Source organism: Callospermophilus lateralis, chromosome 19 (assembly GCF_048772815.1).
Source record: "Callospermophilus lateralis isolate mCalLat2 chromosome 19, mCalLat2.hap1, whole genome shotgun sequence".
Classification (NCBI taxonomy): domain Eukaryota; kingdom Metazoa; phylum Chordata; class Mammalia; order Rodentia; family Sciuridae; genus Callospermophilus; species Callospermophilus lateralis.
Window position 1 is genome coordinate 29,890,409 of NC_135323.1, and position 16,401 is coordinate 29,906,809.

General features: G+C 49.5%; 1 protein-coding gene across 2 annotated transcripts; it reads right to left on the minus strand.

The window, feature by feature from the left end:
• Positions 1-673: 673 nt before the first annotated feature.
• Positions 674-10,786, minus strand: Pilra (paired immunoglobin like type 2 receptor alpha). Of its 2 annotated transcripts, none has more exons than XM_077105933.1 (7): positions 10,569-10,786; positions 9,413-9,679; positions 4,409-4,603; positions 2,629-2,659; positions 1,699-1,748; positions 1,435-1,466; positions 674-873 (listed from the first exon to the last, which is right to left on the minus strand). In XM_077105933.1, the coding sequence occupies exons 1-7, from the start codon at positions 10,630-10,632 to the stop codon at positions 751-753; spliced, it is 762 nt and encodes a 253-aa protein (XP_076962048.1). In that variant the 5' UTR covers positions 10,633-10,786; the 3' UTR covers positions 674-750. The 2 variants fall into 2 exon arrangements, with proteins under 2 accessions (XP_076962048.1, XP_076962047.1); XM_077105932.1 differs by having other exon boundaries at positions 9,413-9,799.
• Positions 10,787-16,401: the final 5,615 nt, after the last annotated feature.

The following is a 16,401-nucleotide window of genomic DNA, read 5'->3' on the forward strand; positions in this document are numbered from 1 at the left end:
CAAGTCAGTTGTGCAGTTTATGTGTTAATAAAGCAGGTTACTGATATGATTTGTTTGGCTTCTGTCTAAGCAGTGCTTCATTTTGGCTTCTTTCCTTCCACATGTTACTGTGGCATATCAGTGCCTCTGATGGGAGGCTTGCATGTCATAGGAGCTGGGGAAGGCAGTGAGACCTGAGTCCTGGGAGAACCTCCAGAAGGATAGGTCTGGGTTCAGATCCTGGCTCAGTGATACTAGCCAGCTCTATAGCCTTGGGCAAGTACTTGAACTATCTCTTCATGCCTCAAATGGGCACATGGTCTAAGCAGGATTGATGTTTTCATGAGGTGATGGAAGGCATCAGGATAATGCTAGTGGTTACGGTGAGGGGAGATGATGGTTAGATCAGAAGCAGTCCTTGGTTCTGTGGTGGCTACCAGGGTTTGGGGATTTGTGTTTCCTGGCCTGAGATAGTCACTGAGAAAAAAAATTTCTAGAGGAGGTGGCTTGACTATAAATGGCTGTACCAATTTCTTTGTGTCCTTCAAACCTCCTGATTTCTGAGTTGTCTGGTTTTAGTAATTGGAAGCTGTGATTTTTCCCATAGGAAGCATAGTTGATTCTTTTTTTAAAATATTCTTTATTTTTTTTAATGTGGTGCTAAGGATCGAACTCAGGTCCTTGCATGTGCTAGGCAAGTGCTCTACCGCTGAGCCACAACTCCAGCCCTAAGCATAATTGAATCTAAGATCATCATTTCAATCCCACTCTTTAGGTCTTCAGAACAGAATATAGGCTCTTTTCCGGGGAGCCCCCATGAAGAGTGTGGCTAGGAGCTGCTCCTGGCAAGGTCAAGTTGGAGAGGGAAAGGGAAGCATAGACAATGTTGTCTTCCTGGGTGAGAACCAAAAGAAGAGGATGTTAGTGGCTTTAATCCAAGTTTTTCTGACCCAAAAAGCCCATGTTCTTTATACTGCGATCTTTTCCACAGATACATTTTTTTGCATAGGTATTTAGAATTTTACTAAGCCAGCATAGTCTTGCCTTATAGGACTCTGAACTTTATTCTCATTGCATCTAGGCCTTAAGAAAAGATTTCAAGTTCCCCAAACCAAGGCTTCAGCAACCAACTTGTCTCAGGAAAAAGAAGTTAGAATGATGCCAAAGCGCTGAACCCACCAGCTCATCATGTGGCCTGTCCCTTGGAGGGGAAGGAAGGGCCTAGACCCCAGAATGGAGGCTCCCCGGAAAAGAATCTATATTCTATTCTGAAGAAGTAGGTTATAGGGAGTATAGAGCATAGGGAGGCAAATCATGTTGGGGCCTGGCTCTCCTATCCTAAAGCAAAGACCTACATCTTGAGTACCTTGCCTACACCACAGGCCCTCCATTCCTTGCATGCTACCTTCTCCAAATCCCCCTTACCTCCTTCAGGGCCAAGTTTGAGCTGCTTACCTCAGGTTTCATTTTCAAGTGTATGTTGTGTCCTATGGAGGGGAAAACCAAGGAGTGCTGAGAGCAAGTGGTATGGCAAACAAGTGGACAAATGATAGGGGCTGTAGCACCCAGTATCGTTAGGTTATGGGCAGGTCACATGGGAGGGATGAAGTGAGGAACAGAATGGGGGAGAGCACAGAGGTGGTGCATGTGGAGGTAGCAGGTGTTTGGTGGAAGAAGGAAGGGCCCGGGAAGCTTGGGAATGGTGATTGTAGGACTTACCTCTATATTCAACATTCTCATATTGCTCCTCAGTGTTTGAGAAGAGTTCACTGCATGGGGACAAAAGGTTGAGAAGTAGGTTAGAGGTTGGGCATAGGGAGTCAAGTCATGCTGGTTCTCCTTTTGGGGGACACTACAATCTGCTCTGGTACACAGGATGAATGTGATGGTGTTAGGCCCCCCCAGAAGGAGGCTGCCTGGAAGAGGAATCAGAGCCCTTGGTGGGGCTGTCCAGCAGAGGTCTTAGCACCAACTAAAGGTGGGTTTTCTAGGGAAGCTGCTTGTATTGGGGGCACTTAGGAGAGGTAGGGAGGGTATTGCCTTGGCTAAAACTGGGAGAACAGAATAAATTCAGGTTTTCTGGGCCCTTGCTCAGTCTGGGTCTCTGGAAGGAGAAGGGACCTGGAGATGGGGAAGAAGAGCAGCTGGGCAGGGAGAGAAGAGAGAGAGAGAGACCTTAATTGGGAAAGTATGGTAATGGGAGGATGAAGAGGAAAGAATGAGAGAGATGGTGAGCTGGGGCAGAGGATGCCTGGGGTTTGTGGGGTATTCATCAGGAGAAAAGGACAGACTGGACAGGCAGCAAGAATGACAAGAGGATCTGGGGAGCTGGATGTGTCCAGGAAGACATGTTCAAGTCTGAGGGGAAACCAGATGAACATAAGTTGTAGCTTAGAAATGAAGGAGGGAAGGAAAGAGGATCCAGGAGAAAGACTGGAGGGAGCAGTTCTAAATAGGAGAATCTCTGAAAACCTGTGCACTCTGGTCATTATCAGGGGATAAAGCTTGTGAAGGTAAAGAGCCTAGTCTGTTGGAGGACAAAAGAGTCAGGGATGGGAGAGTGGCTGTAACAGGCACCTTGTATGGTTTTCCCAAGGAGACTTCCCAAACCAGCTCCTCTCCCCCAATCTTGGGAGGACAAATACTCACCTGGCTGGGCTTTGGGCTTTGGTAGGCTGATCTGTAGGAGGACCAACAGCATGTCAGTGTGACATCCATGATGATCCTGCATCCCACCTTCTCAGCTGTGTCCTGCACTCAGACAATCTTTCAAGGAACTAGGGTAACAGAGAAGTTCTGCTCCAACAGTCAGGAAAGGGCCTGGGACTCAGCTGGCATTCTGCAACCAGCTCTCACCTCTTACAGTCCTGTACAGCAAATCCTAAGATAAGCTCTTCTGGTCAATTGCTCCTTCATCCTTGCCCTATCTCCAAACTTTACTTCCTTCTTCCCCCTTGAACTTCTTGCCCACTCCTATGTTCCTCCTTGCTTTCCTCCATTGTTCTTTCCTTCCTTTCACAAAAACAGCTTCTAGCACTTTCTCCGTAGTGCTGGCTGCTTCTGCCCGTTGCAGATTCAGCCCCAGGGTTGGAATTGTGTTCAAGACTTCTACTGCCACTGTGGACCATTCCTCTTAACTCTCAGTTGGTCCTCTTTCTTTTTCCCTATTTAGACATCTTGGCACTCTTGTTGAAGATCATTTGATTGTAAATTCAAGAGTTTATTTCTGGGTTCTCTATTTTGTTCCAATGTCTGTCTTTATGTCAGTTCCAGGCTGTTTTGATTACTGTAGCTTTGTATTGTTTTGAAATCCAGAAGTGTGGGTCCTCCACACTTGGCTATTTGGAATGTTTTTGTTTTTTAGTACCAGGGATTGAACCCAGAAGTGCTTAATCAATGAGCCACATCCCCAGCCCTTTTAATTTTTTTATTTGAGACAGGGTCTTTCTAAGTTGCTGAGGCTGGTTTTGAACTTGCCGTCCTCCCACCCCAGCCTCCTAAGCCACTGGGATTACAGGAGTGCACACCATGACTGACTTATTTGGTGATTTTTGAAATTCTAATTTTAGGATGAAATTTTCATTTCAGAAAGTAATGCCATTGGGATTTTGACATGGATTGCACTGAATCTGTAGATTCCTTTGGGTAATGGGGCATCTTAACATTAATTCAATTCATGGTTACGAGCTGTCATTCCAATTATTTGTGCTTTCTTTAATTTCTTTCCATAATGTTTTAAAATTTATTTTAGTTGTAGATGGCTATAATACTTTTACTTTATTTATTGTTATGTGGTCCACAGGATTGAACCACATGCCTCACACATGCTAGGCAAGTGCTCTACCACTGAGTTGCAACCCCAGCCCTTCCACAATGTTTTGTACATTGTTTCCAAGTATTTTATTTTATTTTTGATTCTATAATAAATGGGGTTGTGATCTTTCCCCACCTTGCTTCTCCCACCACCACCACCTCTACTACTAAGTTTCTTGAAAGCTGACTCCACTCTACCCACTTTGATTCTCCAGTTTCAAACCAGGCTCTTTGGAAAGTGGGCACTGGACCAATCCTTGCTGAGCTGATCCAACTTTCTGTTCCTTCTGCTCTCTCCTTTACTTTTCCCAGGGTAAGCCCTCCCTTCTCTATGAACCAAAAGGTAAGAATTGATGAGACATGACTATTTAAAGTGAGAAGAACTGGCAGATGACCCAATTGTGTAGACAGGGATTGGTGGTTCTCAGAACTTGATCCCACTTGTAGGGATTATAAAAAGGCAGATTTCCAAGCTCAGACCTCAGAGCCTGACTTGGTGGGTTTGAGGGGAGCCCCACAGTGAGTTGCATTTTTAAGAAGCACCTTCAGAGATTCTGATGCAGGTGAATGTTAAGGATCACCCAATTTGGAAGTTTGGGAAGAGGGTCAAGCTTACCTCTTCTTCTCTTCCACCTGAGGAAGACCATCAATGCCAAAATTGCAGTTACAAACACAGCAATGGACAGTGCCACTCCTACTGCAGCTCCCAGACTCAGGGGCTGAGACCCTGATCTCCTTTTGCTCTCTGTGACCTTGATGCCAGTCGTTTTGGAGGCTTTGCTGATGGGAGTCTGCATGGTGGTCTTGGCAACTGGGGAAAGATGAAAAATAACTGGAGAAGTGGGGGTATCTGGGTGAGGGTTTTGAATCTTGTTCACTAGTTGGGAAATATGGGTAGGGGAGCAACCATCAGGAGTTCATATAAGGAGAGAGTAAAAAATGCTAAATGCTGAGAAGTCAGACAGCCCAACTTACATCTGACTCTACACCACTTACTGATCTTATCCAGTCACATGATATTAAATCCCATTAATATCCTGATTACTCCCAAGAATGTCTATCAGTCAACTTTCTCCCTGCACTGCTGATTCATGTCTTAATGCCTCCTCATGCTGCCATTGGTAGTCTAATAACAACTCAGACTTAAGTGTTCAAAACAGAGCTCTTCGTTTCTTCCCACACCTGTTCCTTCTCATTTTCTTTCCCTTCCCACAATAAATGGTAATACTGTCCTTCAAGATGCTTCCAGTCAAGGGCCATGGAGTCATCATTGGCATTCCCAGTTCAATCTGTATGAAGAAATACCCTTAGAAATCTCTATCCTACTCTTTCTACTGCTTTTTTCTCCTCTGCTTTTTTCACTACCAATTGACTCACATACAAAATTCATTTATACATTTTTTTCTTCCCCCACTCCAAAGTAGGTCCTATCTTTTGGGTGTTTTTAATGACTTTCTCCAGGGCCCAGTTAACACCTGACATGATAGGCACTCAATCTATATTTGTTAAGTGAATGAATGAAATGAAATGATTTTCCTTGGGAATTCCAGGCATTCAACCATGGTTTTTCAGCTTCCTATGTTACTATAGAGACAGTGACAGCTGTTCTGATTCCCAGATCTGCATATGGGACCTGTTTCCTTCCTCCCTGGAGGTCATCTTTCCCCAGATTCCATTTTTCACTCTCCTGTTTGTTTTGCTGTCTGCATTTCCTGGAAGGAGTTGTTCCTAAGTGTTCAGTGTAAACATAGTTGAAAAGTGGGGCTCTAGCCTTGGGTTTCCCAGGCACAACTGACACTAGGCAACAGTCATCAGTGTGGGGGGGATTCCGTGCAAGGATGAGACCCCAGTCTTTTTGCCCAGTTGTGTCTGGGGTTTCTCACCCCAGAATCCCTCTGGTTCACCTGTTCTGGAAAGCAAACCTCCATTCTTTGCCTGGGAGGAATGGAGTTTCCCCAACTTCTTAAGATTTTCAACTGTGTTGTAATTTCCAAATACATCTTCACTCCCACTTCCTGGGATACCTAGGGTTGGCATTATAGAACCCTCAAGTGATTTTGTGTTGGAACTGTTGTTGTTTTGTGCTGTATCTTCTGAGTTTCCCCACTGCTGGCTTCAGCAACTCTGGTCTCCTGAGTCAGTTCTAGCAGTCTTTCCAGCCTCCCAAGTTTGCCTTTGGACACTTAGCTCACACATGTTTTTTTGTTCTTGAGTATTTTTGCCTAATAAAGTTCTCTTTGCTGTCATCTTAGTAGATTTTGGGAGTGAGTGGAGGAAATAGGGAAGATGCTGCCATAAATCAAAGCTATCTTGCTTAATTAAGGCTGTAGTGACATTAAGGTAGACATATGCATACAGGACATTAAGGTAGACGTGTGTGCACGTGTGCGCACACACACACACACACACACACACACACACACTTCCACCTGGATCAGAATTTATGCTTTAATTTTTGTAAAAACTTGTTGAAGATATCAAAAGCTAATCTAGAATATTACCTACTTAAAAATGGATTAATTAAAAAGGAACATCCTATAAAACATTTACAAGACCTTTTAGAATACTGCCAAGGTCTAGTGAGGGGTATAAAACAGAACCCTTTCCTGGGTGGGAAAGTGGCATGTCATGCTGATCTCAGTTTCTGTTGATTGCTTTATTGATATAATGCCATTATGTTTTAAAATATCCCAATGAGCATCTTTCATTTTTTTTCTTTTGTTTGTTGTCAATAGACCTTTATTTTATTTATTTATAAGTGGTGCTGAGAATAGAACCTAGGGCCTCACATGTGTTAGGCAAGTGCTCTACCACTGAGCCAGCCTGAGTGTTTTTTTTTTATTTTCCTGAATTTGGCAAACCAATCCAAACCTCTAAGTGTAAGAATAGGAAGGCCATAATATCACAGTGTTTGAGACAAGAATATGTGTTTGAGATAGAAATAATTTTTCTATTGAAACGTGAAAATTAGTGTCACTAAAACAGCATGCTACTGACATAAGAAAAACATCAGTGACACAGATGAAGACCAGGGCTGCTGCTGGGGGTGTAGGTCAGAGGTGGAGAACTGTCGCATGTGTAACGCCTGGGTTCAATCTCCAGCACCACAAAATAAAAACAACAACAAAAGGATTGGGATAATATATTAGTTACTTTAAAATCAATTTAGTTGATTAAAAATCTAGTTGTAGAAAAATCGATTTAGTTTTGTACTTCATGCCATATATAAAAATAAGTTCTCAGTATTTTAAAGATGTTTTGTGAAAAGAAATGAAACTATGTAAAGATTTGAGCAAAAATTTAGAAGAATTTTAAAGTAAATATTTTCAACCGCTAGTGGGAGATGGAAATTTTTGTTTAAAATAGAATTTTTACAAATGAAAACAATTAGATTTGGTTATAAAAGTAAAGTTATGTAAAAAACTTAATAAGCCAACCACAAACAGTTATATTTACTGCAACTATTCTTTCAGTTGTGATATCTTGCATGCTGGTACTTCAATTGGATCAAAATCTTTTTTTTTTTTGTACTGGGGATTGAACCCAGAGGCTAAACACTGAGCTGCATCCCCAGCTCTTTTATGTATTTTATCTAGAGACAGGGTCTCACTGAGTTGATTAGGACCTCATTAAGTTGCTGAGGCTGGCTTTGAACTTCCCATTTTCCTGCCTCAGTTTCCCAAGCCCCTGGGATTACAGGCATACCACTGTGCCTGGCAACCATATCTTTTTTTTTTTTTTATCATTTTCTTTATTTCGGCTTTTAAAATTATGGGTGTGAATATTAGGTTACTTGGATTAATTAAAAAGTAATTTATTAGCCTCAGCAATTTAGTGAGGCCCAGTTAAGCTCTGGGAGAGTGCTTGTCTAGCATGCACAAGGCCCTGGGTTCAATTCCCAGCACCAAAAAATAAAGAAAAAAAAGTAATTTATTGATAAAAAACTTACTGCTGGGATGGGGGTGTAGTTCAGTGGTATTGAACTTGTCTAGCAGGTGCAAGGTCTTGGGTTTGGTCCTTAGCACCACAAAACCCAAACCCAAACCAAAGCAAAAACCTCATAGTAAATCTGACTGAAGACAAAGAAAGGAGAAAAGCAAACAGGAATTAGAGAAGGAGGAAGAGGGGCCTGAGAAAACCCAAAATCTCTCAGAAAAGGCCATCTAAGGAAGTGGGTAGGAGGCACTGGAAATATAAATCCAAGCTATCTTACTTAATTAAGGCTGTAGCGAAACTATTTACTCTAAAACCAGCACAGTGGTTAAGATAGGACATGGTTCACCATGGGAGGCTGGGTCTGCTCTGGTAGGGAGGAGTCATTAATCACTGTCATGGAGATTTGCTAGCATGGGTTATTATGAAAGGGAAACCCACTTAGTCGATTATTAGATTCCTGAAAAATTTCTAGAGGCAATGTACTGCCTTATAGTCTCCACCTGAAGGCCTCCTGAGAGCCCCCCAGACACAGACAGGTCCCAATTCCAACGCCCCTATGGAGTGCTACTGAAGCGTCTGTGAATGGTCCTAATTATTAGGTTAAAAAAATAAGTCGAGAGACGAACTAGGACCAACTCAATAGGCAAGGCGTGTGGCTGATGGTTAGGAGACCAGGGTTCTGCCGTTTAACTGTCCCTTCACATCCCATGTATACTACTAGCGTGACTTTGGGCAGATGTTCAGATTCTGCTGCTCTCAGTTTGCCTATCTTTAAAATAAAGATGAGATGACCTTTTCTGTTACTGCAGGGTCGTGGTGAAGGTTAACTGAGAAAATGTCCAGTTATCTGGCAGGGCCCTGTTGCAGCTAGCAAGTGAGAGCTGCTGTTACTGCCACTGCAGAGGTGACAGAGGATAAAAACATGGTGCAAGATGGGGACATTGTGATTAGAATGTGTGTGGGAGAGGAGGAGAGGTGTGTAGGAGAGGAGGAGGGGTGTGTGGGAGAGGAGGAGGCTCCCTAATGTTGAGGGATGAGGAAGGAGAAGAGGGAAGCAGGTCAGGGGAGAAAAGAGCCTGGGCAGGGAGAGTTGAGGGGTGGGTTCTGGGAAGCCGAGCAAGAGAGGAGGCTGAGAGATTAGCAGACTGGGGGCTTCCCAGGGCCTGGAGGTGCACATGCTGTGTATTCTGGGCTGAGCTGAGGGCGGTGGGGACTCACAAGGTACATGCTCCCCCTGGGGGTAACAGACACAAGGCCCAGACACAAGACCAAGGGATGGCAAGCTGCATCTTGGGCCAAATCCACCTAGAAGTCATGGGGCAGGGGCAGAAGGGCCCGTTTGGAGCAAAAAGGAAGGATAACTGGTGAGTCTGGTGGGTGCTGAGGCCTGGGAGTTGGATAGGGCTGGATCTGGAGGGGACCTAGAGGGGCAAAGTCCTGCTTCTGCTGCTGCTGCTGCAGCTGCCAACAGCATCCCTGAAAGCTGGTGAGTGGCCAGGACGCCCCTAGAGGGGCAAAGTCCATAAGCAGATGATTACGGGGAAGAACAAAGGTAAAGTTGGCAGAGGTGTGGGGAGGGGCCAGGGAGCAGGGAGGGGGTCCTGGGGAAGGGCAAGCAAGTGTGGGGTTCAGTTAGGGGATGAGAACTCCAAGGACACTGAGGCCTCAGCTGGGGTGGGCTCACTGTGGGTGATGGTAACTGTGGTCCCCTTGATGGACTGCCACTGCTTTGTGCCTTCCTTCGTATTCAGCTGGACTCGGCAGAAGTACGTGGACTCATCCTCCTCCCGCAGGTTCTGGATGATGAGGGAGCCGAAATTCTGACCCTTTTTCCAGTTCAGAGACAGCCGGTTTTTGTAATCCTCATGGGTAAAAGATGAGGTGTGGTTGTAGAAAAATGGCCCATGGAACTCCTTCCGTCTCCAGGATATTCTCACGTCGGGATTCTCGGCTAACACCCAGGAGTAACAGAAGGAGAAGGAGATTGTAATGGAGTCACCCTTGGGGGCCTTGAGGTGTTTTGGTTGGGTGACCCAATAGCGGTAGCCTTTGCTGCATGCTGCTGAGTAACCTTGAGGAGGGAGGGGAGAGAATATCAAGCCACCATAAGAGACAGAGAAGATTACCTCAGATCTCCTAGCACCTTCCTCCACAGGCAGTTGTGGGACAGATGACAGGGCTGTCCCTCTGGTGCCCCCTCTCTAGGCTTGGAGGAGGAAAGAGGGTAAAGGGTTGAGGTGGACCCACACCATGGGATGTCTACCTCTCTACCATGCGGCCAGCGCAATGGTTTCATTAATGAGGTTCTTGGCATAAAAGTTAGCTAGCAGAGATCGAAATAAACACACAGACTCAGTTACCTTTTTCTATGACCAGGTCCGAGACGGCTCCCCTCTCTGGTTCCCTCCTCTAACCGCCCGGCAGGGCAGCAAGGATTACTCAGGGCTAGCAGGAGAGAGAGAGCCGAGCACGCCAGGGAGTAGCCTTTTATTGGGGAGCAAGAAACTCAGGGGATAATTCCATCCAATGAAGGTTGAAGGGGGGGCCGCACTCCAAGGTCAGGGTCAGTGATTGGGCCTCCGGGGTCAGTGGTCAGTTACACCCCCACACGGACAGGTTCTCTCAACAGGAGAGGGCCGGGAAAGCTCCGAGACAGCCAGAGCTCCTCAGACCCTAACCGGGAGTCACCCAGTGTGAGAATGGCTCCCGACATACCTCCTTGTTGGGGGTGGGAGTTTGGCTGGCCTCTCCAACTGACCCCTCTGCATATGCCCAGCCATTACCACCAGCCCCTTCTGTGGCTTAGGCAGAGCCCCACTAGGGGCATCCTGGCCACTCACCAGCTTTCAGGGATGCTGTTGGCAGCTGCAGCAGCAGCAGCAGCAGAAGCAGGACGCAACCCATGGTCTGCCGTCCTCCAGGGGATGAGACAGCAGAGCTGTGCAGACAGGAGTGGAGGCTTGTGGAGGAGCCAGAGCCAGGCCCCTTCAGAGGACTGCAGGAGGCTGGAGTCCTTCCCACTTCCCTGGGTGACCAGCACTTCCTTTGTTAATCTGGCTTCTTCTTTTCCTCTGTTGCAGAAGAGCCTCCCTGTGGTCAATGGCAAGGCGACCCTGTCCTTGGGCCACAACCCAGGATGAGGTGGCATGTGCTTGCTGAATGGACAATGGGAACAGGAAGACATTATTGCACTAGAGGAAGTGCATTGGCTTCCTTGAGTTGAAGAGCTAAGAGCAACTTCCCTTTTCTCCTCAGCCTCTTTGCTAATCCCAGTGGACTCTCCCGTGCTTCCCCTGGGGCCACACAGGCAGCCTGACCTCTCTGCTTCTGTTTCCCTAGCCCTCCTCAGGTTTCCTGTGTTCGCGGGACCCCCTCCACCTGATCCGGGCTCTCAACACCCACTGCCTCATTCCCAGCTTCACATTTTCTGGTGGATGTACTCTTATCTCCAGAGTACCCACAGGGAAACTGAGGCATGGGAACTTTGGTCTGAATGGGTCCCAGATGGAAAGGTGGGCAGAGGAGAAGGTAAGGGACCCACTGGCTATCCAAGGTGGCCTGCCCTCCCAGAGCTGACCTGGGGGTTCTATTTTGGCCTTGCCCCACTGGCTGTGAGCTATTGGCTGATATTCACATGATTGCTGTATCTCTCGATCAGGGGCTGGACCCCAATCACAGCTGCTGTGGGCCTGCTGTTGGGGGTACAGAACTTTCCCAGAACAGGCTCAGGGTAACTTCGTGGGATGCATGAAGGGTCAGGCCCTGCTGCTGTTACTGTGTAGCCTGCTCAGGGTTATCTCAGGCAGATGGTCAGGTGGGCAGGTCACTGTGTTGCTTTTAGCACCCTGGACCAGTTGAATCCCCCTAAGGATATGTTTCCAGCTTGGGGGTGTGTGAGGACCCCTGGGCCTGTCCTCCTGTCCTCCTGTCCTCCTCCAATAGAAATGTCAGGGCCTGCAACCACGGCGCTCCACAGAGGGGGTTTGTGCAGCTGGAGGCCTTCAGTTTGGGGGTTTGAGGATGGGCAGAGACTAAATGCAGCCCTTTAGCCTGACAGATGGCTACTGGGAGGAGCAGGTTCCCTGCACTTCCTGTTCCCTCCCCTTTGCTCTCCTTTCACACACAATGACTTCCTGTAACCCTGGCAATGCCCAGCCCCTCCCGGCCTCTGAGCCTTTGCCAGGACTTCCCCTGATCTCCCCAGTCTTTGCCTAGGCTCCTCCCGCCAATCTCCAGGGCTTGTTTGGAATTTCATCTGCTCAGAGATGCCCCATCATTCCCCCTTTTCCTTAGGACATTTCCAATGCTGTTGGTCTGCTCATTGACATTTTGCTTGAGCATAGACCACAGGAGACCTGACTTGCCTCCTCCAGTCTCCTGGCACCCAGCCCTGTGACTGGTACCTTGGAAGTAGTAGTCATTTCTGCAGGAGGAGGTGGGGAAGGGGCTGGCAGGGCCGCTGGGGCAGAGTGTGGATGGGCCTTGTTCCTTCCCTTTTTGAGCCCCCTGCCAGGCCTTGCTGGCCAGCCTCTGAGGCCATCTGACAGGTTGGTTTCCTCTTTCTTCCCACCACCCATGCTCCTCCCCATTGGCTGCCATCCTGGATGTTGCTATCTTGAGGACAGGTACCCCTCTTGTTTGGAAATCACAGCTGGACACCTGTCTTGAATGTGAGTTTGGCACTTTTGGGGAGTGAGTGTGGGGTGGGGGCTGGGCAGGGCCAGGCTCATGTAGTTCTCTCCTACCCATTTTTTCTTGTGGTAGTTAATGTGACTCTGTTTCAGAGGGTGAGGCCACTGTGGCTTCAATCCCTGCCCCCCAGCCCTTCCAAATGGTCAGTGGCTTAGCAAGTAGCAGACCTTGGACTCTCCTCCAGGCAGCCCCACTTTCTGTATTTCCCAGATGCTGAAATGAAGCCTTTTTGGAAACAAATTTCCATGGAAATTCCATGTGTCCCTGACCCCCTTCTTGCAGGGGTTGGCTGGAACCTGAGGTTCTGGACCTCTGGCTCCTCCCCACCCCATGGTTGTGCCAACAGACTAATGTCCTGAGCATTTGTCTGTGTCTTGAGACCAGGGGCACAGCTGGTGGTTTTTTCCTTGGGAGGTTCCTCCACCTCCAGCCTGGCCTCTACCCTCTGGTGTCCCCCGCATCTCCAGCTGACTGTGCCCCTACCCTGACACTTGCCTCAGTCAGATTTGTTTTTCAAAGGTTCTGTCCCCTGCCATTCACTATTGAGATCTCCTGGCTACTTTGTGAGTAGGCTGGGTTCCACAGAGCCAGATTTGAGACCCTGAGGACAGGGCAGGCCTGTGGTAGACACCCTCAGGGCTGGTCATTGGCCTGATGTCACATGCTCGGCTCATGGTTGTAGTCCCTAGTTCTGCAGCTCTTCCAGGATGGTCCCCTGGAGGGGCCAGCTAGTGGGGGAAGGAGGGCTTGAGGGCTGGTACAAGCTGGTGGCAGGTGAGGACCTGCAGCCAAAAGGGGTTGGGCAGTGGGCTACTTGGAGGGCAGGAGCTGGGCTGCTGGGCTGTGGCCCAGGGGGAGGGCCAGGGACTCCATTAGAGTAGATGGGAAGGGAAAGGACAGGGCAGAATTGCAGCCTGGGCTGGCTCTGGGCTACAGGGGACAGGCAGAGGGACTAGAATGGGGAGGGGGACTCCAGCCATCAGTAAACTGATGACATTTTTAGAGCAGGGTTGGAGGGGGTTGGAGGACAAGGACTGGAAGCCTGAGAGTGGCAGGGGCTGGGCTGAGTGAGAGGGCTCAGGGTTATCTCAGGCAGATGGTCAGGTGGGCAGGTCCTGTGGAACCAGCGTGGCCTGTATTGGCAGAAGGGGTGGCTGATGGGCAGGCAGCAGTCCCCAGCAGTGGCTGGGTGTGGCCTGGGGGTCTGAACTAGGCCCTGGCCTCCAGAGTGGGCTGCTAGGCTAGCCTGTGGCAAGGGGAGGGTGAGCCTGTGGAGTCAGGTCAGGGATGCAGAAAGGTCACATTCTATCCCTGCCAGCCTTCCTCCTAGCATCAGGGCATCCAAGGCTGGGACCTCGCTGGGGCCTGGTGTCTTGGGCCCTCGCACTCTGGCCCTCTGGGGACTGTCTGGCCCCTCTGTAACAGTGTCATTCACCACCTGGTGGTGGTGGTGGCCTAGTGAAGACGTGCACCAAGATAAAGTGCCATCTTGTGGTCCTTGTTATTACCTCTGGAGGGCCCAGCCAGCTGGCTGTGGCCTTTGCCTACCTGGAAGCAGCATGCAGTTGAGTGTCCTTCCCCCAAAAGCCCTTTCTCGGTGCTGTGACCCTGCACAGGTTCCTGAGCTTCTCTGGACCCCAGGCTCCCGTCTGTTCAATGGCTCTTTTGAAAATGCCTACTTCCTGGGTGGCTGCATCCTGATGAAGCCAGTCCAGGCCAAGTGTCTGGTACTTGAGAGTTGGCTGCTGGCAGTCCTCATGCCCCTTAGGCCTCCTCAACCCTTTTTATCTACTTTAAGAGCGACAAGTGTCTCCTGAGGTTAGCTGAGCCACTCAGGTCACCGAGTGGGAGTGACCAGGGATCCAAACCCAGGTCTGGTCAGGCTGAAACCTTATGGGTATGGCAGGAAGGTAGGCGTTCTCCTGGACATCTGGGGAGCTGGAGGGAGGAAGTGGAGGTCTTAGCCTCAGTTCTGTCCCTTTGGGTGGGTCACCTTTCAGTCCTCATATACTGAATGGACAGGGCTCAGCAAAAGGAATCTGCGGACTGCTAACCCTGGGTCTGTAGTCCAGCTTGTCCCAGGGCACCATGCATGCACCATTCAGCTCTCAGGGGCCCTTCTGTGTGCTGCTGACTCTGGCACTTGGGCTGGGGAGTGGGGAGCCACTGGCTATGGGAAGACTTCCTGGGTCCCCAGGTGTTCAGCTCTGAGCACCATGGGGTTCAGGCTGCGTATGGCCTTGAGTTGGTGGAAGCCATTCCCAGGCCAGGGGGTTCTCCCTGACTCCATGGGCTGGGGAAGCCCTCAGAGTTCCCCTCTCACTTCTATCTTGGAGAGCAAAGCATTCTGGCGCTTGGGACTAGGCTGTTGGCAGTATTCATGCCCCTTAAGTGTCCTCAACCCTTTTTATCTACTTCAAGAGCGATAAGTGTGAGACCCAAGCTTCCTGTGAGACCCCACAAGTCCTATAATGGCCCCACACTCCTGTCCCAGGTTTGGACAAGGTTCAGGGCTGCTGGGCCCTAACTGACTCCCTCCCCGCTAGATATCTCCCTACCAGGTCCTCCCTCTTAGGGACCTGTGAGGGACCTCTTCTGTAGCCCTTTCCTCTCTCCCTTGAACTCCCAGCCCTGGAGGGGCCACGGAACTGTCTGGGCCAGTGCTGAGGGCTTCCTGAAGGAAAAGATAATATCCTGTGGAGAAGGGCAAGCCTGACCACCTACTTCCCAGCAGTGTGGGGCCAGGGGCTAGATAGGGCTTGGTCCAGGGAGGGCCACATCAGAGCAAGCCTGGGCAGGGAGCTGGTCTCCTGGAAGAGACTGTGGCTGGACTCAGCCTTTGGGCAGGCCTCCCTGAGCAGAGAGAGGCCGGCAGCCAGCACTGCCTGGGACCCCAACCCTACTGAGCAGCTCCAAGGACGGGATCCTGTGCAGGTGCTCCCACTAGCATTCTCCCTGGGTGGGGATTCAGGGCCACACTGTCCCTTGCCATAGGGAAACTGTCATGCTCCTGGGAGACTTGCAGCTTACAGAGCACTCTCACCGTTGTGAAGGCCTGAGGAGGCCCAGGCTGGCCCCTGGGCAGGACAGTTCAAGGGTAGTTGAGCTTGTGTTCAGTCTCTGCATTTGTGAAGGCCTGTCTGCCTGCCCAAGTGGCCACTTGGGAGCAGTGCCTGGTGCCCTGGTAATAGGGGAAGACCTGGAGGTTGTGACTGTGGGGAGCTGAGGTAGGTAGGTCTCCCCAAACATTCTTCCTCCCCTGCCTCTGAAGTTCAGCTCAGTGGAAGAAGGCACCAGGGTCCCACCTCAGGGCATCTGACCTAGGGAGGCAGGTAAGACCATAGAGACCTGCTTCAGGTTGAAGCCCAGAAATTCCTGCTTCTGCCCTAGAGAGCAGCCAGTGTTGTGGGGCTTGAGTTGGTCCATCCAGGGGGTCACAAACCCCCAATCCATCTTTCCAGACCCTCATGTCTCTTATCTCAGCAAGGCCCGCAAGCCAGGAGACCCCTCCAGCCTCCATGCTGAGCCACTGTCCCCTTCTGGCTTCTACCTCCCAGAGGTTGAAAGTACCTCTAATCCCTTAGCCCCCCCAAATAAGAAAAGGCCAGCCAAGACCAAGTCAGAGGAACTGCTTTATTGACAGTTACTGACATCACCTGAAGGTGACATGTACAAAACAGGAAGTAACCTGGAGTGGGACTTTGTCACTACTCATACCCACACCTGTGCCCACATGTGCACACACACTGACCACATCCGCAGCGAGGGGGGCCCTGGCTAAGTTTGTGAGACACTTATTAGAAGGTTAAGAATAAAACATGATGTGGAAAAAACAGCGGGTGCCTGGGACACAGACACGCAGCAGAAAGGGGTCCCTGAGGCCTGGGAAGGGAGGCCAAGCTGACCTGGAACCTCTCTCATCAAACTCCCGAGTACCCCTCCATGACCCTGGGCCCCAAAGAGTCAGGGGAAGGGCTGAGG

What these genes read in the sequence shown, in the direction of transcription:
- Pilra (XM_077105932.1), bottom strand. Translation starts at nt 10,632, where the DNA reads ATGGGTTGCGTCCTGCTTCTGCTGCTGCTGCTGCTGCAGCTGCCAACA. An exon ending in CACAGTTACCATCACCCACA is followed by an intron (nt 4,604 to 9,412) that starts GTGAGCCCACCC and finishes ATCTTTCCCCAG; the next exon opens with TTGCCAAGACCACCATGCAG. An exon ending in TGAGAATGTTGAATATAGAG is followed by an intron (nt 1,467 to 1,698) that starts GTAAGTCCTACA and finishes TCCCCTCCATAG; the next exon opens with GACACAACATACACTTGAAA.